Consider the following 27,602-nt stretch of genomic DNA (forward strand, 5'->3'; position numbering starts at 1 on the left):
TGTCGCACGATGCCGCCGCGCCGCCAGTGTAGGTACTTCTGCTGCTACATGAAAATATGCTAGGGTTGCAACAAATGGGAAATAAAACAATTGTGATTATTACTATTATGATGTAATCATTTATTCATATTATGTACATTCAAAACAATTGCTATTATTAAATCTGATGTAATTATTTTTTCATAAATATATAATTATTATTAATTACATAATATATTGCACTGTGAAATATTTACGTATCACTTTATTTTTGATGTTCTTAATTGTCTTTTATAAAATTTAAGTGACGCATTCGCATTGGGATCAACAATCCGATAAGAAAAGAATGGAGACAACATATACATAGCTTTGATTTCAATTCTACAGATACAAAATATACAATCTATCTAAAATGATACAACGGATGTTTCCTGCGTTTTCTCGTCAAAATACCGAAACAACGTAATTATTGTATAGTAGTTGGGCGTGAAAGTAAAAAAACAAATGAAAAGTGTTTTCCATATGATTATTTATTAAATTTACGCGATTAAGAATAATTTCAACGATACAATTTAGTAACCGAGAATTCAGAGGATTAAAGAAAATACCTGCCTGATCATTTTATCAAACTCTAAAAGAATTATGGTTATTTCGCATCACTCGGTTTATTAGTTTGGTAATAATTATTAAAGGTAGTTACAACCCTAGCCATTGAGTCGAACGGTAGGCAACACAATATCGACTTTGTGCGGGTACATATGGTACATTTCTTCTTGCTGTGAAGCGTAATTATTATTATTAAGATTTTTTAGGCTATTTTGAATCAGCTGTTCTAATTTAATTCTAGAAATTTATTAAAACGTGATTTTTTTTAAAGTATATAATGAGTTTATAAATACCTCAACCAATAGTTATTGTGTCCTATCCTCATTTCTTTATATCTTGGTAGTTAACTAAAGTGTTAAATTTACATAACCTCAACAACAACATTTACACTGCCACTGCACTAAAACTAAACTAACTAGCTCTCTAGCTATAAGAACCATCCTCGTACTTCAAGGGATATAATAAAAAAAGAATTATCGAAATCGGTTCAGCCGTTCTCGAGTTATGCGCTTACCAACACATTTTGCGATTCATTTTTATATTAGACTAGCGGTCCGCCCCGGCTTCGCCCGTGGTACATGTTTACGTTTTCTCTACATAAGAACCATCCTCGTACTTCAAGGAATATAATAAAAAAAGAATTATCGAAATCGGTTCAGCCGTTCTCGAGTTATGCGCTTACCAACACATTTTGCGATTCATTTATATATATATACTAGCGGTCCGCCCCGGCTTCGCCCGTGGTACATAATATTTACGTTTTCTCTACATAAAAACCATCCTCGTACTTCAAGGAATATAATAAAAAAAGAATGATCGAAATCGGTTCAGCTGTTCTCGAGTTATGCGCTTACCAACACATTTTGCGATTCATTTTTATATATAAGATAAGATTATGTGAAAATAACCAGGAAGGTGAAAAACATATTTACGAAAACATAGTAACATAATATGGCTGTCGCTACAATAATTATATTTCAATTTTATCTTTTTATACCTAGTAGAACTGGCCGACGAATAAAAAAAATCGTATTAGAATAAATACAATAAATTACGGAACAAAAAAAGGATTGTAACTGAATTAGGTATGTTTGTTTCTGGGCGCACCGTTTTCGACGACGCGACGCGCGACGTAAGCGTATAGGTATAGGTACCTACTTTGCTAAAACAAACTAATAAAATTGTGTGTCTGTCTGAAAATTCGGAAAAGCATATTTTGCAAGTTTGTAATTACTTTGATAGTTTACCGATTTATAATAATTGTAATTGTAATTGTATAATATATAATTTGCAATGTGGTGAAATTTCATAAAAATCACGGGCCAATTTTTTGTTTTGAATCCCACCGAAAATATAATTGCGTTATTAGAATAATTAATTACTATACCTACCCACGATCAATTATTACAATATAGTCTCAAAAATAAATTCACAACACAAGAAATTCCGCGCGCAAATCATAGCGCGTGTCAATGAAATCAAGAATGTTTTATATCAAGCCGACGCGGACGACGACTCGACGCCGAACAAAAGTACCTACGACGGACGACCACGCTTCGAGTTGCCAAACAACATGAGTAATAAATTGTTTACAAAAAAAACAAGTTTTCCATTTTTCTGTATGAGTAGACAGAACTTCAAAACGCCACCTGCTACGGTTTATATTATGAACGATTGTTATAAAAATAAAAGTTATATTTGTTGGTGTAAACTATTTTATTGATCAATAATTTTGGAATTTAAAATTGTCAACATTGATTACAATAAAACGCAGTTTTATTTTATTACACTATTGTTTTTTTTATCAAAACATGTATTTGAAGTACCATATAATATTATGCTGATCCAAGCATTTTCACTCAAAACTTATATCACTAATGATTTGTAAAAGTAAATTATTTCAATATACATTTCATAACCAACATGTAAGAATAATTATTATTATTCCTACCTACAACAACAAACCTAAAACACTATTTACTATGGGAAAATAACCAGGAAGGTGAAAAACATATTATTATTTACGATTTCGACGCACTCGACTTTTAGTAAAATATAGTAGGTAAACATAATATTATGGTTTTGATTTTTGCTACTAGTATAAGAAAACTGCGTGTTCAAACTACTTGTTTGTCTGTCTGAAAATTCGGAAGTACTTTGGTAGTTTACCGATTTATAATAATATTGTATATATCGTTGTTTAAAAAATATTCAAACACAATAAAATATGATATACTGATTTATCACTGGTTTCAGTGATGAACTGATGAGTCAATTATAGCCACTATACTTTCGTCATACGTGTGTATGATTGATGTGATTTGCAACGTGGTGATATTTCAGAAAAATCACGGGTCAAATTGTCCCACCGAAAATATAACTGCGTTATAAGAATAACTATACCTACGATAAATTATACATAATACAATATAGTCTCAAATGCATACTAGTGAAATATTTTATTTGAATCAATAAAATAAAAAAAAAAATAAAAAAAAAATAATAATACAAAAATAAATTCACAACACAAGAAAATCCGCGCGCAAATCATAGCGCGTGACAATGAAATCAAGAACTTTCGAGCCGACGCGGACGACGAAGGAGCCTAACAAAAGTACCTACAATCATAGGCGGCTCGTGACAAAATTGTATGGCCGTGTTCACTTGAAATAAAACAACGAAAATAGGTACCTACAATAGCGTTAGCAGTACAAAAAAAATGAGCACCACATTATAAATGTCTATTTATACACTAAAAATTATAGAGTATTTCAAAACGAATTCAAATATTATTTAGCAATAATTAGAAAATCCCCGAATTTGCATTCGTGATCGTATTCATAGTGTTTGTCTACACTAATATTATAAAGAGGAAAACTTTGTTTGTTTGTTTGATTGTAATGAATAGGCTCATAAACTACTGGACATTTTACCAATGTTTGCAAGTTTGTGATTACTTTGATAGTTTACCGATTTATAATAATTGTATACTTATATCATTGCTTAAAAATATTCAAACACAATATGATATAGGTACTGATTTATCACTGGTTTCAGTGATGAACTGATGAGTCAATGTTAGCCACAATACTAATCACTTTCGTCATACATGTGTATGAACTATGATTGAGAAATTTCATAAAAATCACGGGCCAATTTTTTGTTTTGAATCCCACCGAAAATACATATATTACTAATTGCGTTATTAGAATAATTAATTACTATACCCACGATCAATTATTACAATTTACAATATAGTCTCAAATGCATACTAGAGAAACATTGCAATTTGAATCAATTAAAATGCATAGCATACAAAAATAAATTCACAACACAAGAAATTCCGCGCGCAAATCATAGCGCGTGTCAATGAAATCAAGAATGTAATTTTATATCAAGCCGACGAGCGACGACGCCGAACTAAAGTACCTACAGTACCATTTACCTTCAGTGTACAATACAGTTTACAGACCTACGACGGACGAACAATAATGAGTAATAAATAAAAAAAAACATAGTTTCTAAGGTCATTAGTTTTATTTTATTTTATTGTTATTTTCTTTGAACGATTGGAAATGAAATTACTCAATTTTTACACAGAACTTTTATTTATTAGAATTATGCTCATTATGCATAAGATAACGAACGCGAATGCACGACATCTAGCGCGTCAATGTCTAAACATCGCCTTTCGTTTAGACATTGACGCGCTAGATCTGTAATGGTAATAAGTATATAGTCTATGCGCTAGATGTCGTGCTTTATGTCGTGTTTCGCTTGGCAAAAGTCACGCACACTACTGTAGAAGTGTCAAATTTTTCCGGTATTTTACTGTTGTTTTTCTAAGTAAATATTGTAAATTATTGATTAAAAAGGTCGAACGCGCACACATTTCATTATAGAGAAGTGATAAAATGATTAGTTTTAAAGAAATAGTGTCTGTGTTAAGTGTTTAGAGGTAATCAAAAATGTATGGAGGGACGGTCGGAACATCAACCTTAACTAAAGTTTACAAATATAATACGTGTGCAGATGTATGTGTATAAGTGAGTGAATGAGTGTGTGTGTGTGTAGTTGTACTATTTTCTTTTGTTAAATTAAGAGCCACGGTAATTATGTTAAACTAAAGCTCGTATAATTATTTATACTATGGCTTTAGAAAGTAAAAGTAGAATCTGTTTATTGTTAGTTACAATTTTTTTGCAAAGATTTATAAATATATAATATCATCTTTTCTATTAATTACAAAATATTACAACGAAATTAGATTGGAAATCCCGTTTTAATAATTATAAGTTTTGTTATTGTTATTTTATATCGACAATATCACTCATATACGAACTATTTAGTAGCGACATGTAGCAAGATGTGTGTTAGGTTTAGATATGTTCGGTTTTTAAAATATAGTTTTCATTCCTTGTCTGTCCATCAAGCGTTTTATTTTATTAGAGGTTATGGGCCCAGATTTTTTAGTTGAAAATGACGACGAATTATCTTGTTAGTGTTCCTAAATTGAAAGGACGTGAAAACTACAGCGAATGGGCTTTTGCGGCTGAGAATTTTCTGGTGCTGGAGGGATTGTCTGATTGCATCAAGTCGGAGACTGTACCAGCAGAAATAGGAGCAGCAGGTGACGCGAAAACCAGAGCTAAGCTGATCATGACAATAGATTCGTCGCTTTATGTGCATATAAAAAGTGTACAAACGACACATGAGCTGTGGAAGAAATTGAAGAACCTATTTGATGACTCAGGATTCACGAGAAGAATCAGTTTGCTGAGGAGTTTGATTTCAATACGACTCGAAAATAGTGCTTCAATGACTTCGTACGTGACACAAATCATTGAAACAAGCCAAAAATTAAGCGGTACGGGCTTTAATATCAATGATGAGTGGGTCGCATCGCTTTTGTTAGCGGGATTAACAGAAAAATATTCCCCTATGATAATGGCGATTGAACATTGCGGCATACCATTGACATCAGACGCCATTAAAACAAAATTATTGGACATGGAAGAAAGTGGAAATGGCAAAGACAGTAGCGCTTCCAATTCCAGTGGAGCATTTGCGAGTTATAAGATGAAACGGAATGTTGGTAACACTGAACAGATGTCAAACTTGTCAAAGTCAAAACCAAAAGTCATTAGATGCTACAAATGTAAACAAACAGGACATTATCGCAATCAGTGTACATTTTCGGACAAAAATGCGTCGAATACAAATAAAAATGAACGCACAAGAAGTAACGCGTTTAGCGCCGTGTTCCTGAATGGTGAATTTTGTAAAAGTGACTGGTATATTGACTCCGGGGCGAGTGTTCATCTTACCGCGAACGAAGAATGGTTGTCAAATGTGTCGCGAGATGTTATGATCAAAGAAATTGTCGTGGCAAATAAAGATAAAATACCAGTAGTATGTACTGGAGATGTGCAGATTACGTCAAAGACGCATGCCTGTGAATACGATATTACAGTGGAAGATGTATTATGCGTGCCGAAGTTGACTACAAATCTGTTGTCTGTTAGTCAACTTATATCAAAAGGAAACAAAGTTTCATTCAACAATAATGGATGTCAGATTTTCAACCAAGCAGGAGTATTAGTGGCTACAGCGAGTCTGTTGAATGGTGTGTATAAACTAAACATGCCTGAGTGTTGTTCATCGGCTGCAGTGATGGTGTCCAGTGAAGTTTGGCATCGACGTCTAGGTCATGTCAACAGCCAGTATTTGAACAAGATGCAAGATGCTGTACAGGGATTGACACTTGATAGTAAGACTGATATATCAAAGTCATCATGTGTTGCATGCTGTGAGGGGAAGCAGAGCCGCTTACCTTTTCCCAAAGAAGGTAACAGAAGTACTGAGTTGCTACATATTGTGCATACTGATCTCTGCGGACCAATGGAAAACCTATCTCTAGGTGGTTCTAGATACTTTATGCTGTTCATAGACGATTTTAGTCGTATGACATACATTTATTTTTGAAAAGTAAAGATGAGGCATTAACATGTTTTCAACAGTATAAAGCAGAGGTTGAGAATCAACTTAATTGCAGCATAAAGATCTTGAGAAGTGACAACGGGACAGAATTCTGCAACAGTAAGTTTGACAATTTTTTGAAGTCGCATGGGATCGTACATCACAAAACGAACCCATACACTCCCGAGCAGAATGGCCTCTCGGAACGATATAATCGGACTGTCGTTGAGAAAGCCAAGTGTCTACTGTTTGATGCAGGTCTCGAGAAAAGGTTTTGGGCAGAGGCGGCACACACAGCAGTGTACTTACAGAACAGGACTGTGACCGCATCATTAAATTATAAAACTCCTTTCGAGATATGGACAGGCAGAAAGCCTGATGTAAGTCATCTTCGTGTTTTCGGTAGTACAGTCATGGTACATGTGCCGAAACAAAAGAGATTAAAGTGGGACAGAAAGTCTGATAAATGTATCCTTGTCGGCTATTCCAATGAGGTCAAAGGGTACAGAATTTACAACCCGAAGACTAATGCCATTACTACCAGTCGAGATGTTATAGTGTTGGAGAAGATGGAGACAGAGAGTGATCTGAAGGTACAGGAAAATTGTTCAGATGAAGTGAATATGGTTCCAGTGGAGGAAAAAGACTTGACACCTCAGGAAGATTCACTTGAACAATCAGAGAGCTCGAACACAGATGACAGCAGTGAACTATATGTACCATGTGAAGAAGACACATTAGATAGCTCTGAGACTGGTACAACAGACAATGAAGACTCTATTATATTGAACAATGTCAACATAATATCTGGTCCTCGGCGTAGGCAGCAGCCAGACAGATATGGATTTGCAAGTGCTTGTATAAAAGATGACAACATGTTCATGGATGAGATATCCTTGCAGGAAGCTTTGGAAGGTCCAGAGAAAGAACATTGGTTAGCGGCAGTACAGGATGAGCTACAGTCATTCGAGAATCATAGTGCATGGGAACTCGTAGATGTACCAAAAGATGGTACTATAGTGCAGTGCAAGTGGGTGTTACGAAAAAAGTACGATAGTGAAAACAATGTGCGTTATCGTGCTCGTTTGGTCGCAAAGGGCTTCACCCAAAAATATGGTGTAGATTACACAGAAACATTTTCGCCTGTAGTGAGACATACAACCCTTCGACTATTATTTGCATTGTCTGTAAAGTTAGGTATGGATGTTCACCATTTAGATGTCAAGACTGCTTTCTTGAATGGTGATTTAGAGGAAACCATTTACATGAAAATGCCAGATTGTTATAATAGTAGTAGTTCAGATCATAAAGTATTGAAACTTAAAAAGGCCATTTATGGACTTAAGCAAGCCTCTAGAGCTTGGAATAAAAAGGTTGATAATTGTTTGATCAGTAATGGTTACAAAAGGTCAAAAATAGAACCATGTATGTATACAAAGAATATTAATAATTGTAAGACCATTGTGACAGTCTATGTCGACGATTTCTTTATATTTTCCAATGATATAATTGAAACTAATAACTTGAAACAGATTTTATCTAATAATTTCAGCATTAAGGACTTAGGTGAAGCTAAATTATGTCTTGGAATGAATGTAACCTTTAATAAAGATAAAGGATATGTAACTTTGAGTCAGGAAGTTTATATTGATCAACTTTTAAGCAGATTTAATTTAAGTGATTGTAAGACTGTTGATACTCCGATGGAGGTCAAATTAAATGTAAATAAAGGTCCAGTAGGGGCAAATAGTCATGTGCCCTATCAACAACTAATTGGTAGTTTGATGTACTTGTCAGTCTTAACTAGGCCAGATATTAGTTACTTTATAAATTTATGTTGCTTCTTGGCATAGTTTGTATAGAATAATTTTGTATATGATTGTTTAGTGAATATTGTGATAAGTAGGGGTGTTATTTTATATCGACAATATCACTCATATACGAACTATTTAGTAGCGACATGTAGCAAGATGTGTGTTAGGTTTAGATATGTTCGGTTTTTAAAATATAGTTTTCATTCCTTGTCTGTCCATCAAGCGTTTTATTTTATTAGAGTTATAAACAAAACGAGTCGATACCCTCTTCTAAGAAAGTTGGGAATCCCTCTGGGGTAATAAGGAAAATAATGTGCGTAAAAGTTATTCAGGTAGGTAAATACTGATATTTTAAGCTATTGCATAGCTTCTATCGCGGGCCTTTGGCGTGGGGACCGTATCCAGAAATTCCGTAACGAAAAAACCTCACGCACCCCACTCCGACGGGCACGGAGGTGTGGCTTGTAGGCATAGCATGCAATAGCTTTACCGCGGCAGTCCCCGAGTGCCACACGTCTTTTTTATATTAAAATTTATTTAAGCAATATCATGGACGAATATAAAATTTGTCTAAGATGGCAATATGGAAAGACCACATGGAAGAAAACCTATTCAATGGAAGAAAACGTGTGCCTAGGTAGCCTTTTTTAAATAAGTACAAGGTTAATATTTTTTAAATAATCGATTTTTTTTTATTAAATAAAATAATAGTAGTATGTAATTATCTACCAAACTGTCTGTCTGTTACCATCTGTTACTCAATCACGCCTTAACTACTGAACCAATTTGCATGAAATTTGGTATAGAGATATTTTGATACCCGAGAAAGGACATAGGCTAGGATACTTTTAACCCCGGGACATAGGATAGGTTTTATCCCGAAAATCCCACGGGAACGGGAACTATGCGGGTTTTTCTCTATATGCGCGGGCGAAGCCGCGGGTGGACAGCTAGTAAACAATAAATTAATTTTATGTTATGCCGTCACCGACACTTAAATATTTGCATAATATTTGTATAGACCATGAAATCTAATCAGCTCGAAAATTAAACCTAGCCTACATTTTCATATTTCTAAAAATAGGCTCGACTGACGGCTTCATACGCATCCCACAGGCTTTTCTCATTTCTTAAAAGTAACGGACACTTATTAGGCGCCCACGGGAAAGTTTTGCGTAAACAAGATGCGGGAATATTAGATATACCTACTATACTTTTTTATTTTAGACCTCATTCGCACGAGAGTTAAAAAAGCGTTGCGTTAAAACCCGGCGTTGGCGCTTTTTAAACGTTCTCTCTGTGGTTGTTCATACTAACGCTTTAAAATCACTCATGTCTCGTCTCTGGCTTCAGTAAGACGTGGAAATGGTTTCTGCTAAAATAATTACGTAATGTCAGTTGCGTAATATCTTTATGATATTTATATTATTATATTTGCTTAGAATTCCTCGGAAAGTTTGTTCTTAATAAACCACTTGTAGACCTCATTCGCACGAGAGTTAAAAAAGCGTTGCGTTAAAACCCGGCGTTGGCGCTTTTTAAACGTTCTCTCTGTGGTTGTTCATACTAAGAGCGAGGCCACATTAGTACGTTGCGTTGCGCTGCGACGTCGCAGCGTTGACGCTGCGTCATTTTTCATATATTTTTTATGATATGCCACATATGCGTTGCGTCGTCGCATGCGACGTTTCAACGGATCGACGGACAAGCGACGAAGCGGGGGGAGAGTGATGCGCTGCGCTGTCGGAGCTCCGGTGTAATAACGGATAGTGTTTCGCTGCTAGAGGAGCAAGCTAGACGTGCGCAACGATATTTTTTATCTTTATCATGAGTGTGAACGATATCGATATAGATTTTCTCATATCCCTGGTGCAAGAAAGACCGATCATATGGGATAAAGGACATGAACATTTCAGTGATAAATTCCGGAAAGCAAACGAATGGGCAGCTGTTTGTAAAAATTTATTTGAAAATTACGACGAATTTGAGGATGCTAAAAAGAACAAAATTGGTAAGTTATCATATGTCATAATTACTTAGTTATATAATTTGGTACTTATGTTAATTTAAATCTTCTTCAACTGCCATGGTAAAGCGCCTGCGGGACTCATAAAGTAATTAGCAAATTGGTCTCTGATAAAATTTTGAGCTAATGATTCTCCGATGATGTGGGGTCGCAATTGTGGGAACTTACTTATTGTTATCTTGTCTTGTTGCCGTAAACCATCGTGTTCTGTGACAAAATTGTGTAAAACACAACAAGCTTTCACAATATCAATAGTTAAATCATATGCTGTATCGATTGGCCTGTGTAAAATACGCCATTTATTTGCCATGATCCCAAATGCACATTCCACGTATCTACGGGCTCTGCTAAGGCGATAATTATAAATTCTTTGTTTCACATTGAGATTTTGGCCGCCATATGGACGCATAACATGCTTACTTAAACTAAAAGCTTCATCACCGACGAGTACATATGGGATTGGCGGCTCATTACCATGATCATTTACGAGTGGTTGAGCATCGGGCAATGGTAGTTCATTTCTCATTAAAACTTCGTACAGTTTCGAATTTCTAAAAATGGTAGAATCACTTTCTTTTCCATATGCGCCCATGTCGACAAAAACAAACTTATAATTGGAATCTACAACCGCCAGCAAAACAATTGAAAAATAATGTTTATAATTATAAAACAGAGAGCCGCTATTCGCTGGTTTTGTTAAACGTATATGTTTCCCATCAATTGCCCCGAAGCAATGGGGAAAGTTAGCTTTGCGATCAAAATCTAATGCAATATTTTTTAGTTTTTCTTCTGTGATTTCTTCTATGTACTGTGGTCGAAGATATTTCCAGATAGCTTGACAAACGGACGAAATAATAATAGAAATTGTTGACCTTCCACGTTTAAATTTGAAATGCAAGTCCCTCATCGAATTTCCACTGCCCAAATACCTGCAATACAAACAAAGGGTATTATTACCTACCTACATATTTTTTTCTCTCTTTGCAGGTAACGAAGTTGTAAAAAAATGGAGAAGCGTGAAGGACAACTTTTTACGATACGTAAAAAAAATAAAGGATAACAGTTCATCAGGATCAGAGGCAAAACAAATGAAAAAATATCATTATTACAATCAATTGCTGTTTTTGCTGAAAGTTGCTCAAAATAAAACTGACAGTAGCCTTGATAAAGGAGTGGAACGAAACGAAAACACAACATCATCTCCACGTGCGACAAAACAAATGTCATCGTTACCTCCAGGTCCTTCTCGCTACGTACCTGCTAATCGCAAGAGATCAAACCAAGCAATAGATGATGTCGAGGCGCAAATGTTAGAGGCGTTGCAGGAAAAAGAAAATCGCCATCTATCATTTTTTAAAGGTATTCTGCCTTCTTTAAACGACTTTACGGAATTACAAACGTTGACATTTCAAAGCAAAGTTATAAATATCATTACCGAAATGCGGTTCGGGGAACAGACTCAATCAACAACATGGCAGCTACGCGGATATCATACGGGACAACAATATCAATCGACAACAATGCAGTCACGTGGATATCAAACTGGACTACAGGCCCAGTCACCATCGCCATCGGAGTATCAGACAGGACTACAGACCCAGTCCCCATCGCCATCGGGGTATCAAACGGCTGAATTCGAAACTACTTATTTATCAAACACTTCAGTTAGTAACTTTACTGATGATAGTCAAGAAGAAGAATATAACTTTGCTGTAATCTCTAATACTGATCCTTAAATAAAACTGTATTAAAACACAATAAATGAATAACTGATTATTATGTTGTTTCTTTTACTTACCTCAATGTGATACCAATCATTTCAATTGGTTCTATTGGATTCCTGAAATTGGTATACTGCTTCTTTAAATGTGGTTCTAAGGTTATCACCAAATAATTAAAGCTGGCCACACTCATTCTAAAAAATGCGAAAAATTTATCTTCATCTAACAACAACTCTCTATATTCCTGCATAAAAAACTGACCATCACTATTTCTTAATGCAATCACGGGAGATATCCAGAATCTTTTTTGGTTTCTACGTTTGTTTCGGCGGTGGCGTAATAAAAGCAACAAAAGAACACGTTTGTATCGATCCATTGCGAGGGCTGAACTGAGACGCTTCGTCGCCCTTCTGCGTTGCGACGACATGCGTCGACGCAACTCTGGTGTGGCATACAATGCGTTGATCCGTTGCGATGACGCGACGCACCGCAACGCAACGTACTAATGTGGCCTCGCTCTATCGCTTTAAAATCACTCATGTCTCGTCTCTGGCTTCAGTAAGACGTGGAAATGGTTTCTGCTAAAATAATTACGTAATGTCAGTTGCGTAATATCTTTATGATATTTATATTATTATATTTGCTTAGAATTCCTCGGAAAGTTTGTTCTTAATAAACTACTTGTAGGTACCTACTTAGGTATTTGTTCAAACTCGTCATCGATAAACATGTTACTTAAAGGAATATGATAAAAAAACCTACTGTTTTAATTTTTATATGTTAGGTATATTTGAAAGAAAGAAAGATTGGCACTAGCGATTTGTGTTATTAAAAGACGAAAAAGGAAACAAAAGGCATTCTGGGTACATCCTCTGAATGAACAGAGATACTTAAAAGGGCAGTTTGTGACACTGTACGAAGAGTTAAGGCAATACCCCGGAATTTTTTTAATTATTTTCAAATGTCTATAACGATTTTGAATACAGGAACGGACGAGACTCCACATCTATAATTAATAGTTCGGGATCAACAATCCACGACATCGTATCGATTTTCTGATGATTATAAGCACAACAAACACGTGCTACCGCTGAGCGAGCGTGCGGCATACTGAACGCAGCGCCGGCGCTTTTTTAGCGCTCGTCTGAATAATAGTGATGCTAGCTCTTCACTCTCGTCGAGGTTAGGCGAGGCGAGGTTTAGCGAGGTTAAGCAAGGCGAGACAACACGAGCGGCCGGGGCACTGGGAAGCTTGCTCCCCAATCTTCGGGGGCCTGGAGATAGCTGTCGCCGGCTTTACACCGGTGCCATCCGCTCAATGGCCCTGTACGGAGCGCCCATCTGGGCTGATTCTCTTAGCGCCCGGACTAGACCCCTTCTGCGTCGTCCGCAACGGGTCATGGCGCTAAGAATATCGCGGGCATATCGGACTGTCTCTTTTGAAGCAGCCTGCGTACTAGCCGGAACCCCCCCTTGGGAACTTGACGCTGCTGTACTCGCGGACGTGTACCGACGAATTGCTGGGTCCAGGTCTTCGGGGCTGGAACCAAACCCCGAAGAAGTCTCGCGCTGGAGGGCTTCGGCTCGCGAGCGTCTGATGGAGGAATGGGTGCGGCGTCTCGAGAACCCAACTGCAGGTGTAAGGACGGTGGAGGCCATCCGGCCGGTCCTTTTAGAATGGTGCAGCAGACGACATGGGGCTCTCACGTTCCGCTTGACACAGGTACTGTCTGGACACGGGTGTTTCGGACGATACCTGTGTCGAGTCGCGATCCGGGAGCCAACCATGGCCTGCCATTGGTGCCCAAGCGAGGAGGATACAGCGGACCACACGCTGAGTGTGTGTCCTGCGTGGTCCGTGGCTAGACAGCGACTGGTCGCTGCTGTGGGGCCGTATCTCTCGCTCCCGTCCTTGGTTCGCGCCATGGTTGGAGGCTCCAGGTCCTGGCGTGCGGTGGTCGCCTTCTGTGAGGAGGTGATGGTGCGAAAAGAGGAGGCGGAGCGGGTTCGTGAGGGGAACCCTCTCGCGGACCCGATGCGGCGCCGGCGACCCTTTAGGCGCCGACGCCGAGTCGCGGTCGCTAGCGATCGCGACCTGCCTCCCTAGCGAAGGGCTCTGGACGATGGACCGGGGACATGCTCCATCGTCCGGGGCAGTGAGGTGACATGAGACGTGTTCCGCTCATGCCGCCTCGCAGAGGAAGGAGGAGGCGCGCACGCGCGCAGCCGTAGGTGGTAACGGAGGTGGGCCCGTAACCGGGCGTCCGCTGCCGGGGTCGTGGACGATTTCTAAGAGTACCCGCGGCCCCGGCTAACTGCGCGGCTCGACGGAACACAGTGGGGTTTTAGTCGGTAAGAATCCGACATAACCCTTGGCTCCATCCCCGGGGGCCATGGGTATCTTTCGAAGATTTCCCCACTATAAAAAAAAAAAAAAAATAAAAAAAAAAAAAAAAAAAAAAAAAGGCGAGACAACACGAGGTTGTATCCATCTTCACTCTCGCCTTCGTTCATTTCTCTCTGTGTCGCGAGCATAATGGACGTGCTCGAAGTGACACGTGCCGCAACTCTATGCGCCTTTGCGTATATGAATTTTGTTAAAGTATATCACACTTAAAAAGTTAAAAAGCGTTGGAGAAGAAGGCGATGGTGGATAAAATCTATGCATGATATAACATCTATATACTGATTGACTGAACGCGAGAATGTGGACGCCGCACCTCGCCTCGTCTGCTCTCGCGCCTCGCGTCCTTTGACTCGCGCCCAAAAACCGACTCCAGACGGAGACCAGACGAGGCGAGACGAGGCACGGCGATGTGACGCGAGGGCTCCGACTACACTCTTGTGCTCGCGCTCCCTCGCCTAACCTCGACGAGAGTGAAGAGCTAGCGTAAGAAGTTTCCTATGGTCTATTTTATTTAACGCCCAACGCCGAGCGTTGAAAATAGAACACTGCGCGATAAAAAAGCGTCGCGCTTTAAAAGCGCTGACGTGTGAACATATACTTGGGAATGCATTTGTTCTATTTGGACGCTTTTTTAACGGACGTTAAAAAAGCTCTCGTGTGAATGAGGTCTTAGGTACCTACTTAGGTATTTGTTCAAACTCGTCATCGATAAACATGTTACTTAAAGGAATATGATAAAAATACCTACTGTTTTAATTTTTATATGTTAGGTATATTTGAAAGAAAGAAAGAAAGATAGATTGGCACTAGCGATTTGTGTTATTAAAAGACGAAAAAGAAAACAAAAGGCATTCTGGGTACATCCTCTGAATGAACAGAGATACTTAAAAGGGCAGTTTGTGACACTGTACGAAGAGTTAAGGCAATACCCCGGAATTTTTTTAATTATTTTCAAATGTCTATAACGATTTTGAATACAGGAACGGACGAGACTCCACATCTATAATTAATAGTTCGGGATCAACAATCCACGACATCGTATCGATTTTCTGATGATTATAAGCACAACAAACACGTGCTACCGCTGAGCGAGCGTGCGGCATACTGAACGCAGCGCCGGCGCTTTTTTAGCGCTCGTCTGAATAATAGTAAGAAGTTTCCTATGGTCTATTTTATTTAACGCCCAACGCCGAGCGTTGAAAATAGAACACTGCGCGATAAAAAAGCGTCGCGCTTTAAAAGCGCTGACGTGTGAACATATACTTGGGAATGCATTTGTTCTATTTGGACGCTTTTTTAACGGACGTTAAAAAAGCTCTCGTGTGAATGAGGTCTTATGTGTACTGTAACTTATTAACTAAATATATGAAAAAGAATTTCGACCTTATTTCTAGTACGCATAAAGTTTATAGCTGTACAAACCCTATTAACATTTCATGACGTTAGTAACCTGGTAACGTACGCGTTGTGACGTCATTTTCCTTCATCATAGATAACGCAAGTTGAAGACTGGGTAAATTTCTTTCGATTCTTAAAGGGGTGCAGATGTATTTAATTATTTCGTTTGGAATGAATAGTGATGTAATTACTTTTGATGTGCAACTTCTTTAGACGAGTTGAGAGTAAAATTTCAAGGTCACGTAATGGAGTAAGGCGACGATTTTGGTATCTTTGAATCTTGAAATTTACACTTCTAACTCGTATGCTCGGCACACACGCTCTTTTTTTTATTTCTCTTGAAGATGAGAAAAGATATACGTCGATACACCAAAAAATATTAGAGGTTATATTTTCATATACAGCATACTTTTATTTAACTTTCACATATTTATACTAAATTCATCGCTAAGCAATATTCTAACTGAATATTGCTTAGGGAGTATAGAAATATTTGATTTGATTTATATTGAAATAGCCTAACAGTTCTGTTAAATGTTTATTCTTTGAAAATAAGTATTGCTGTATTTGAAGATTTACCCTCATTTGTGCATATATAAATGAATTTATTTTTGTTAAATGATTAATTCATGTATAAGATACCATCAATATTATTTATAAACACAAGTATTCAATCGATATTATTTATAAATTTTCATTTTTTTATATTTCGATTCAAATGTTGATCTCTCAGAAAAGTTATTTTGGTATGAAGTTTTTGGTAAAAAGTTGTTACTCACGTGGCTACACTCAAGTTCGCATATAAGTTTACGGGCTGTCATTTGTCAGTGTCAAAACAAAGTATTGAATGGGTAGGGCTGTCGGGTTGGGGGTCGAATGTGAAACGAGAAAACTTTCGAAGGTTAAAACTACTTTTATCGGAATAGTGGGAGAAATCAGAAACACATCAGAAACTTGTATTTGAAGAAGTAAAGAAGACGTGCGTTTCGCAACATATGTTTCGTGAAAAATAGTAATTTGTGCAGTGTTTAAAATGGCAAAAGCGATTGCAGTTTTCGTGCTAACGGTATTTTGTGTTGTATTCGTAAACACTGATGCGCCTGCTTTAAAATTTTATCAAGAAAAGGTAAGAAATTGTTTTACAAATACACTATTTTAGAATAACGCATTTTGTAATTTAGGATGAAGAGATAACATGAAAGTGATAACTAATTAATTATATTCGTTGATAATGGACTTCTCTTATCATTTGTAAGCATTAAGGGTCAAAAGTTTACAAAGTAAAAATGTGTTCATATAAACAATCATGATATGGTTATTAACCTAATTTAAGAAATAATTGTTTACAATACTAACAATAAAATCAATTATTTAACATGCTTTTTGAGATAAAATTAATAAGATCTTTTAAACTATTCTTATGCATGTATTTATAATGAACCAATTTTTATTTCAATCTTTTCCTTCTCTGACTGAGAGTATAGCTAAAGTTTTTAAATAGAATTTGTTTATAATCAGTCCAGACATTGTTGTTACTTCTAAATAAATAGCTTTCATACCAAAGATTTGATATCATCAAAAGCATAATATTTATAGAGTGAATTGACTTCTAGGGGCTACAATTGGCACACAGCAGTTTATCAGTATCCATAAATTTTAATTAAATTTATCTCAATATCTTAGGATTATTTTGATGTACCTACTAATCCTTGTTATCTTGCACAACTTGCATGTTAGACATTTATGTATTTAATTTATTTAAAAATATTATTAATCTTATCATGCTGGTATTATAAAGGTGAAGGTTTAATTGCAAAAATAATAAACTCTTGCATGCAAAAATAATTCAACAGATATTATTATTTTGTGAAATGCTGATAGATTCATTATATTCTAGAATACATGAGTCTATTGGTGCATTATAATATCTGGTAATCACACACCGGTCTTAGTAAATAATTAAAATTGTCTAGATGAAATCGCTGCAAAGCGATAAGACCGCAAAATGTTCAAATGTATTCTTAGGTTAAGTTTTATTTTATGATTCTCAGAGCAATAAATAATAAATAAATAAAATTCTCCAATTTTTTATAGACTGGGTATTTGTCTCTTTCCCGCCAATATCACTTAACGGATTATGATGATGATGATTATGTATAAGAAAAACACATAAGTTATTGAAAATCTCGCTATTCTCTTGGTTCAAATGAAATTGGAACAGCTATTGATTCACATTTTTAGGTGCTTATTTAATTTAACTCATTTTCTTCCTTATTGACTAGACTAGTAATTAATTCTGAATAAATAATTTTTGATAGAGTATTCATATTTTATATAGAATAATTAATATTGTAAAGGTTCTCTTTACAATGTACTAAGGCTAATAATAATCAAGCTTTAGAAAATATAACCTATAGAACACATTCACTTGCACAAGGATGTTGCCTTGGAGTATTGTCAATTCGTAGCGATTGTATAAACTGCATCATGTATAAATTATAATGAATGTTAGAAAAAATGGTGGGTTAATACCATATCGCTCCGTCACTTCCGAATTTTTTTATCTCTCTTCTGAGTGAATCATTGATAGTTGATAATCTATATGATTATTGTGCATAATCTTAAAATCCTTTCTAATAAATCATGATTCACGTTATAACGCACCGGGGACGGGCCGTACGGAAGCTGGGAAACAAATGATACAATACCCATCGAAATTTAAACGCTGAGCCCGGCGGGGTGTTGTCCGTGCACGGCCGAGCCACGGTTGGGCATATATGTAAATCACTTCAATACAAAAGTATACAATAATGTTTGATTGTGCCCTGGCCGCGGTACGGACGGGGCACGACCCGGCCCCGACACGATGTAACGTAAATATTCAAACAAAAATGCGAAATACGTCTGTTGGTTTTTCCCGCCTGTATAGTTTCAAATTGGATTTAATGAAATGAGTCTCTTTCGAAATTTTTTATCGTGTTCGCTATTTGCTTTTTGACTAGACGATATCTTTGCCTCGCTATTTGCATGAATGTGTCAATACACCATAACGCTTCTTTTCTCCTATCCTGAAGAATGATTTAAATTTTAAACTATTAATTGTTAACTTTGTTCTAGAACTACCACGAAGCGCAAGATTTAACAGATGGAGATATAAAAAACTTAGCAAAACTATCAGACAGGGCACATTTCAGACAAGTGCTCGATGAAATCTTGATACCGCGTGTGGTTGGTACTCCCAACCATGAGAAGGTCGGTAATTACATTGTCAACGAAATGAAGGATCTCGGTTGGGACGTCACAGAGGATGTGTTCCCGGATAAAACGCCGGTATTTGGTACTCTGAACTTCAGGAACATTATCGCTAGGTTGAACCCGAACGCTGATAGGTATTTGGTACTAGCGTGCCATTATGACAGCAAATATACGAGGGAGCATGTATTTATTGGTGAGTATAAATTAGAATTATGATCGTTACTTTCTTTCTTACTGTAATGTTGCAAATGCGGAAATGTATCTTTCTTCACGTCGCAACAGAGCGGCGCCGGCTTTATAGTTAAATTTATGTCTGGAAAAAGTTAGGATACTAGAAAATGATATACACTCGATATTAATAATAACCAATCCTAATCCAAAAGTAGCAAAGATTGATCTAGCAATCCATTTTCTGATAAAAGCTTGTCAATTATCATATGATAATTACTAAATAATAGGAGATATATTAATAATTTCGGGCAATGGGCTACTTCTTCTATTTACTGCGTTGAAACAATACACTTTCATGGGAATTTAACCGAACATTGTCAAAGCCGCGGGTTCGCAAGCCTAGTTCACGGGCTAGCTTCAAAATTAAAATCTTATATATAAAATTCTCGTGTCACAATGTTAGTCTGCATACTCCTCCGAAACGGGTGGACCGATTCTCATGAAATTTTCTGTGCATATCGGGTAAGTCTGAGAATCGGCCAACATCTATTTTTCATATGTACCACGGGCGAAGCCGGGGCGAGCCGCTAGTATACGATAAATAGAAGTGTGATGTTATAAATTTGTGACAAAGTAAACAGTATTCATTTCTCATCTTACGTTCGAGATTAAATCAATCGCTCTTTAAATTCCATTCTCCATTGATTACTGATGTACGCACGTTTCTTAGTACATAATTGAGAAATGATCAACGTTTGAAAAAACGTTTAGAGATAGAATGCTCATAACTTATTTAAATTTAAAATGCTAGTTGGAAAAAAATATCACTTAATTTTAGATTAAATTTATCCTCATTAAGTAATTTAATTTTTTATGAGGATAAATTTAATTATTTGCATTTTTTATCTATGATATAGCTTTGAGATTTGTAAAAAAAATTTTCGTCTTAATTATGAAAATATGATAATATCTTCTCTATGTTTTTTAAGAACTGCTTGATAACAGATAAACTTCATTCAAACCAAACACATAAGTGACGCTAGCTGATTTTGCAGGGAAAGTCCCATTTCTCTATACATAGTCGGAAGTCGGAACAAACAAACAGATAAGCGTGATGATTAATTTATAATTTAGTACAAACAGATTCCTTATTATTTTACGTGGATACGATTATACGACTTATCGATGTGACATTTCAAGATGAATATTGATTATTGACGAAATATTATAAAATAAGTTTTATTCATTTATCTTTTATTTTTTAGTTAATATTTATGTTGTAACTTGTAGTTCAATACTTCACAATAAATCAGAGTTCATTTTTAAAGCAATTGCACATAAAATAAACCAATTTTTAAATTCTATGTATACAGTAAACTATTGGACGAAAAGTATAACAACTTTAGAAAAAAGGTCACGATTCCAACTTTGTAGAAGCACGTAGAATTTATTAAATTAGCTGAGTTTACTATGCTTCGGGCATTGTTAACCTTTAACCTATAAAAGTTAAATAAATAGCTACATGCCGCTTGGGCCGTAGGCGGTAGCTTATTGTAAATCACCTTTGACCTCGTTGTTTTGCTCTTTTTTATATGACTAGCGCAGCCTCTACGCTTGCTGATTTAGGATAAAAACAGGACACATAATATCGAGTTTGTTAAGTCTTGTGTCTACATTTAATTTATTGGGTAGGTTAGAAATTAGAAATTTTTATTGGAGATTTATTTATACATATAATTTTGCTTAGATCAAAAGTGCTGTGATATGACTTATGGTCCGGGAGCCAGCAGCAGATTTTATGACCAAGTTCCTCTCAAGCGGTAATTAGTAAAATGCATCAAAGTATAGTATTATGAAGCCTCGTGAACGTCAGCTGGAGCTCGGTTGGGGGGAAGAGCGGTTGTAGCCTCCCGTATCAGCTGACGGTTTTTCCACCAAGATACAGCCAGCTGACATATATATTTATCCACAGTTACATATAAGGTATCATCAGGTAAATTTTTGTTTGAGAGGAAATAACGGAAAATAAATTTTTCTTTAAATTTAACTTCCATGTTCGAGACACCAGCTGACGTATAATACACCATGTTGTAACCAGCTGACTATTTTTTTCGTTGAGATATTGGGTTAGCTACAATTTGACAAATTTTTAGCTGAGAGGAAATGAATGAATGAATGTATTTTTTTTCCTATGTGCGTGGGAGGCACCCCCCCAACCGGGCGCCAGCTGACGTTCACGAGGCTTTATAATACTATACTCTCATGCGTCTGACGAATTATCTCTTGAGAGGAAATAGTTAACCAAATTTGCACCTGGCTCCCTAACCATTAAGTACGTAATTAATATTTTCTTGAACTATCTTATTTATATACTTTAACAATAATAATATAGTCTTATAACAGAAAATCTTTAGAAAAACAGCGTACCTACATTATTTTTTAGTTGTTGCGTAGCTCATGCCTTAGACCACGCAACTCTCACTACTTTTATGAGGTCTTTATTGACATACCGATTGCTATTTGCTCTGCGTGAATTCATTCGTAACGAGAAAACGTTATTTATTCGAATGATTCGATTGAACGACACATTATGATTAAGTAGAGCGATCACAATGTATCCACGTATACTTTTTTTTGCTAATTTTGTAAGAGAAACGAGTTGTTCGTTTGTATGGGCATTATAAGCTTAGGACAACTTAACTGATTTTGAACACACCAAAATAAGGAAAATAAATGACGGTTTCAGAGTCAGTGGTAAATAAATAAGCTGTAGAGTTAAAACAAGATAATAAGGGCTGATTTTTCAATCCTTGGTTAAAACTTATTCGTCGAATAATGTATAAAACTACCATTTTAAAAGCGTATTCTAATTGTCCGTATTTGACAGTTAACGTGACATTTTTATACCATCGTGTAATACTTTATTGGACGGATAAGTTTTATCCAAGCATTGAAAAGTCGGGCCTAAATGGAATTGGATTTTTTTTTCATTTAAATTCTATAGCTTAAGTCGAAGGAAATATGACCTTGTTATCTATATCCGTTATTAAAATAGGTACCTACCTACTTGTAAATAAGTATTTAAATAGTCAGCCTAGAGGAAAGAGCCATAGAATATAGAATATATACTCTAACGCGACAGATGCAATGCTAGAGCAGATCGAAAAGATTTGCACTTTGCAATTTGCATAGTGATACTCAAAGTTCTATAATTCAATTTATGATAATGTAAAAATAAACACGATATCCACTACACTCGAAGTATGATAATAATATTTAAATTTATGCTATGCATATTTGATGCCCCTATTGTTATAAAAATTAGGTAAACATCCATTTGGCATCTACGTAGAGAGTTTAAAAAATTGTAGGTATTCTTTTCAAAACTCAAATCTTTACACTATAATATAACGTACACTAATTTAGTCATAGATAATTTAAGAACACAAAAGCATAAAGCATGCCACTCACGAACGACCTTGGTCAACAGGCGCGACAGATTCCGCGGTTCCTTGTGCCATGATGATAAACCTCGCCAAGGTCATGTCCACATTACTAGACCCCTTGAAAACAAGCTCGCCAAGCCTGATGTTCATATTCTTTGATGGGGAGGAGGCCTTCCGTCACTGGGGACCGAAGGACTCCATTTATGGCGCTCGACATTTGGCCAGCACGTGGAATGACATGCATTACAAAGATGGCGCGAATCACTTGCAGAGAATGGTATGTTGGTTTGAACACGTACGATTTATTTCTGATGGTATCTATGCGTGTTGATGGTTACCTATATTTGTTGGAAATTGTCTGTTGATGTAATACTATAAAGAATGCCTATGTTGTATAGATGTAGTGCGTAATTATTTATTTAGTTTTATTTTAGATAAGAAGTACCTAAATTCTATTATTGAATTAGTATATCTCTATTGTATAATTTTATTTAATTAATGTTAAAATATATAAACGTAATTTATGTACAGACTTCCGCAATAGTTTTAATATATGTATTTTAATGGTAATTAAAATAGATGAAATCGATCACGATTCACGGTAAAATTATCAAAATATATAATATGTAATTTGATGAAACATTTTTCTTTAGAGTAAGTATTCCATGTCGAGATATGGATTACGTTGGAAATATTATAATTCGAGTTCATAATATTTAATGCCACACAAAAAAATGACCCAAAAAATATCTGAATTTTCCAGGACGTTCTAGTACTCCTAGATCTCCTCGGTACCCCAGACCCGTCATTCTACAGCTACTTCAAAACAACAGAGCGCTGGTACGTCCGCCTCGCAAGCGCTGAACAGCGGCTGAGTGAGTTGAAACAGCTGACTGGGTACTCGCAGGGCAAGCCCGAACAGACGTACTTCAAACTGGCCAGCTCTGGCGCGTTTATAGAGGACGATCATGTACCGTTTATGAGGAGGGGTGAGTTATGTTTATTGTTTTTTTATTGCATTAACATCAAACGAACATAGAGCTAGCTTCTTCTCACATTTCCTTTTCTACCAGGTTGCCTGGCAGAGATTGCTGTGTAGCAATAAGGTCGCCTATTGTGCAAAATTTTTGTACCTTATTAAATTGTAGTAGATGTCCTACATTGTTTTGTACAATAAAGTATTATAAATAAAAAGATAGGGCAAGAGCATTCTTTCGTTCGTGATCTTTTAGTGTAAACGACTCGTATTCAGTGTTGTTCAGTAGTAGAACATTGCATAGAATCTTTTCGAACACAATAAGAACAACAAAAGAATGCTCTACGCCTGTTGACACTCAAATATCTCGATTAGCTAAAGTTAAAAATTCATTTATGGCTAAGGTATACGCTTATACAATAGAATTCCTCACAATATTAAAGAGTTTAGTAGTTCTAAATTTAAAACTTACATAAAAAATGTACTAGTTCAGAGAGCGTACTACAGTATTCAGGAATATATGGACGATAAAGACCCATGGAGGGTTGTCGCGTAAAAACCACAGGACAGTTCTTTGGCATATTATGTAGTTAGGTAGATATAAGTTACATATTATGTAAATTTATTGACTTTATTTAAAAGAGCAACTATGGAGTTTCTTGCCGATTCTTCTCCATAGATACTGCTTTCCGAATCGGTGGTAAATGTTAAAAATACTATGTAATGACGATTCGAAAGTGCTACTAAATAGTAGTCTAATTGAATAAATGAATGTTTGAGTTTGAGTTTGAATAATTTGACATAATGGTTAGAATGAGCATTCGCTCGTTTGATGTAAATGCACCGATAGGGCGTATTCAGAAAGAAAGCTTGAAACGCTTATCGGCTTATCGGAGCTTGTCAGCGCTGGTAACCCGCGCAGAAAAATATATGAACATGACAAGCGCCGATAAGCGCTTATAAGTTTCAAGCTTTCTTTCTGAATACGCCCTTAGAAGAGTAGTTTTTAAATTCGAAATATTTTCGATGTAACTGGCTGTTTCTGAATTTTTAATCTCAACAATTGAATATAACTAAGTTATAATCTACTGCCTATCTACATATGCGCGGCAAAAAGAGAACTAGAGTGTAAAGGTGGAAATTTGTGTATCAAAACGATTGTAATGTGAGAAGTTTACGCGAGCTGTGACACATTCACTAAGCTACGAAGCTGAAAATAAAAGTCACTTTGTATGCAAATGATCTCATACCTACCTTTAAAATATATGTATGCCTTTTTTCTTATAAATTATTTTGAAAATTTTATTATATGACAAAATGCCTATTTTTAAAGCAACATCGGTTATTTAGTTGCTTATTTGCAGCTTGTGCTATATAAATACATAAAAATCTATACGTTAGTGGGAAATCTATATCAAATGAATCGTGACAAATGTTCATCTTATCACGACACAGTAATTTGTAGCTGATGCAATGTGTAATATTTATCGACATTATGTTATCAGCGCAGAAAATTTGAGAATTCGCTATCAACAGAAGTAACATATTTTATGTAAACTTTTTGAAGCGTTAAATAACGGTTTACGGTGTAACGGTTATTTAACGTATGAAATGCAAATTTTAGTTAAAAACTTATTATAAAATGCTTTAAAAAATGTAAATTGTCTCTAGACTAACAAAAACATTCGCCATCTCTTAGTTTTTCTTCTGCATTATGTTATACATAATTACATTTTTTAACTTTTCAGATGTAGACATCCTGCATATAATTCCAAATCCGTTCCCGAGCGTATGGCACACCGCCGATGACAACATCAACGCGCTAGACTTCAACACCATAGATAATTTAAACAAAATCTTCCGAGTATTCGTCGCTGAATATCTCCATGTGAGCCCCTAGCGACGGTGGCGTTTCCTGTTATATTACCCTGTGGACTTTGATTACTCTGTGGACTATGATTACTCTGTATGATGTTATCTGTGGGCTGTGCAATTTGGCGCGAAACGGCTGTCAATTTGACGTGAATTTGAATTTTGAAATCAAAACATTATTTGTTTCAAAGTGTATACTCTGTCCATTATATTATTTGCTTTTTGACAGCTTCACGCCTATGAAGGATTGTATTGTCTGTGTTAAAATGTCATACAAATAATTATCGTTCTTCATGGACAGGTCCCGCCCACTTAGTGATGTCTACACAGAATTATTCAATGATGGGTCGATAGATTATAATAATCGATAGAAATACTCTGTAAAATATATCCGATGCAGAATAACTCTTCTATTATGTTATATAATTTAAACGTAAAGACAACCAAATTGTAAGATAGAAACCAATAAATAATAAAATATTAGTTTAGTTTAGTTTTAACATACAATGCATAGATATGTGGTCTTATTATTACATTAATTATTAGTACGTTTACGTTGTAATTATTATTTACGTACCTGATTCGATTTATGATAATATTTTTAATTTATAATTGAAATGGTATCACAATCGATAATCTTTTGAACATCACTTCTGGTATCACCCGTCGAGCTGTCAAAAAGCAATTCTTATAGTGGACAGACTATAATTGAGATTAATTATATCATTTTTGAATTTTATGTATACCACTTATAAACACAAATAAACTTATGTATTGATTTCAGTTCAATAAAAATTTAAATAATGTACACGACAAAAAATCTTAGGTAAGTACGTACGGACTCGTAAGTTTGTTGGCATTATACCGTGAGATGTACTTACATATTTTTGTGATATAAATGAAAAGAAAAGCTATATAGGTATACATATACCTAGACACAAAACAAATTATCAGCAGTATGTACTTACTTTATTATCCCAGGTTCTCATATTTAAATAAAATCCATACATACATCATTTTTGTTAAATTACTTTAAATCACAGTTATTATGAAATTATCCTCTACTAACATTAGTGTATACATTGAGATAATATTAATATGGAGACGACACCGCCTACATCACTTATGTTCCACTCAACATACGTCATGTGACGTATGATGAGCGGTATTTTTTAATGGTTTTAAAGTGAAACGCATCAAACATGCCTTCGTGTGTGTTACGATATTGCACAAATAATACAAATAATACGGAAAAGTGCAAAGGAATAACTTTCATCGTTAAGTACCTAACTAGATAATAATTTTTAAAACTTAGTTAGAGCAAAAAAATGGCGCACAGATTTTGTTCGTGGTGTCTCCTCCATACGTAGTAATATTATCTCAATGAGTGTATACAAAATTTAAATTGTTGCAGCAATGATGAAAAGCGAAAGTATTGTTAAACATTCCGCTATAGCTACATTCCTATAATAATTGTACATATAATTTTCTATTGTACATAAGTGTGTGTGTAATACGTTATGCGGTTATTATAATGCGTAAATTGAAAGGCCTTGGTGTTGTTATGCTTTATTTAACATTTTATAGCTTTCGTCTATTTAGTGTCGCAACTAAAAATAACTAAAAATCTAAAAAAAATATCTACATCAATTTAAAGGCCTAATTAAATGAATATTACTATTTTAATAAAATATATATATACCTAAGCATGCTATTCTAAGGTATGCGAAGCAAAGGGGTAAATTGAAATTTTAATTGTAAATGAATTAATAAATACGTAAATTTTATAAAGATTATCAAACAAAATGTTACATGCTATATGTTTTTGACGTAGAAATTGTATTTTCATTAAAACTATATACCTGAAAACATGATTTGTTTTCATGTTATCGCCCACGCTTTACGTGAGAGTAGAATGTAGAAAATAATCTTATCTATTTTCGTAAAATTAT

At 35.6% G+C, this 27,602-nt stretch overlaps 2 protein-coding genes across 2 annotated transcripts; both read left to right on the forward strand.

The window, feature by feature from the left end:
* The first annotated feature begins 10,205 nt into the window (after nucleotides 1-10,205).
* LOC149486324 (uncharacterized) lies at nucleotides 10,206-12,180 on the forward strand. The gene is made up of 2 exons (XM_089697961.1): nucleotides 10,206-10,389; nucleotides 11,392-12,180. Exons 1-2 carry the CDS (start codon nucleotides 10,206-10,208, stop codon nucleotides 12,138-12,140), a joined length of 933 nt encoding a protein of 310 aa, XP_089554087.1. The 3' UTR covers nucleotides 12,141-12,180.
* Nucleotides 12,181-16,764: 4,584 nt separating this feature from the next.
* On the forward strand, nucleotides 16,765-26,584 carry LOC149486325 (glutaminyl-peptide cyclotransferase-like). Its single transcript, XM_089697741.1, has 6 exons — nucleotides 16,765-17,056; nucleotides 19,048-19,378; nucleotides 22,847-23,079; nucleotides 23,566-23,791; nucleotides 25,527-25,851; nucleotides 26,364-26,584. Exons 1-5 carry the CDS (start codon nucleotides 16,964-16,966, stop codon nucleotides 25,676-25,678), a joined length of 1,035 nt encoding a protein of 344 aa, XP_089553867.1. The 5' UTR covers nucleotides 16,765-16,963; the 3' UTR covers nucleotides 25,679-25,851; nucleotides 26,364-26,584.
* Nucleotides 26,585-27,602: the final 1,018 nt, after the last annotated feature.

Source organism: Colias philodice, chromosome 8 (genome assembly GCF_061535455.1).
Source record: "Colias philodice isolate Cphi_HAF_F1 chromosome 8, ilColPhil1 Martin Lab GWU primary, whole genome shotgun sequence".
Lineage (NCBI taxonomy): Eukaryota > Metazoa > Arthropoda > Insecta > Lepidoptera > Pieridae > Colias > Colias philodice.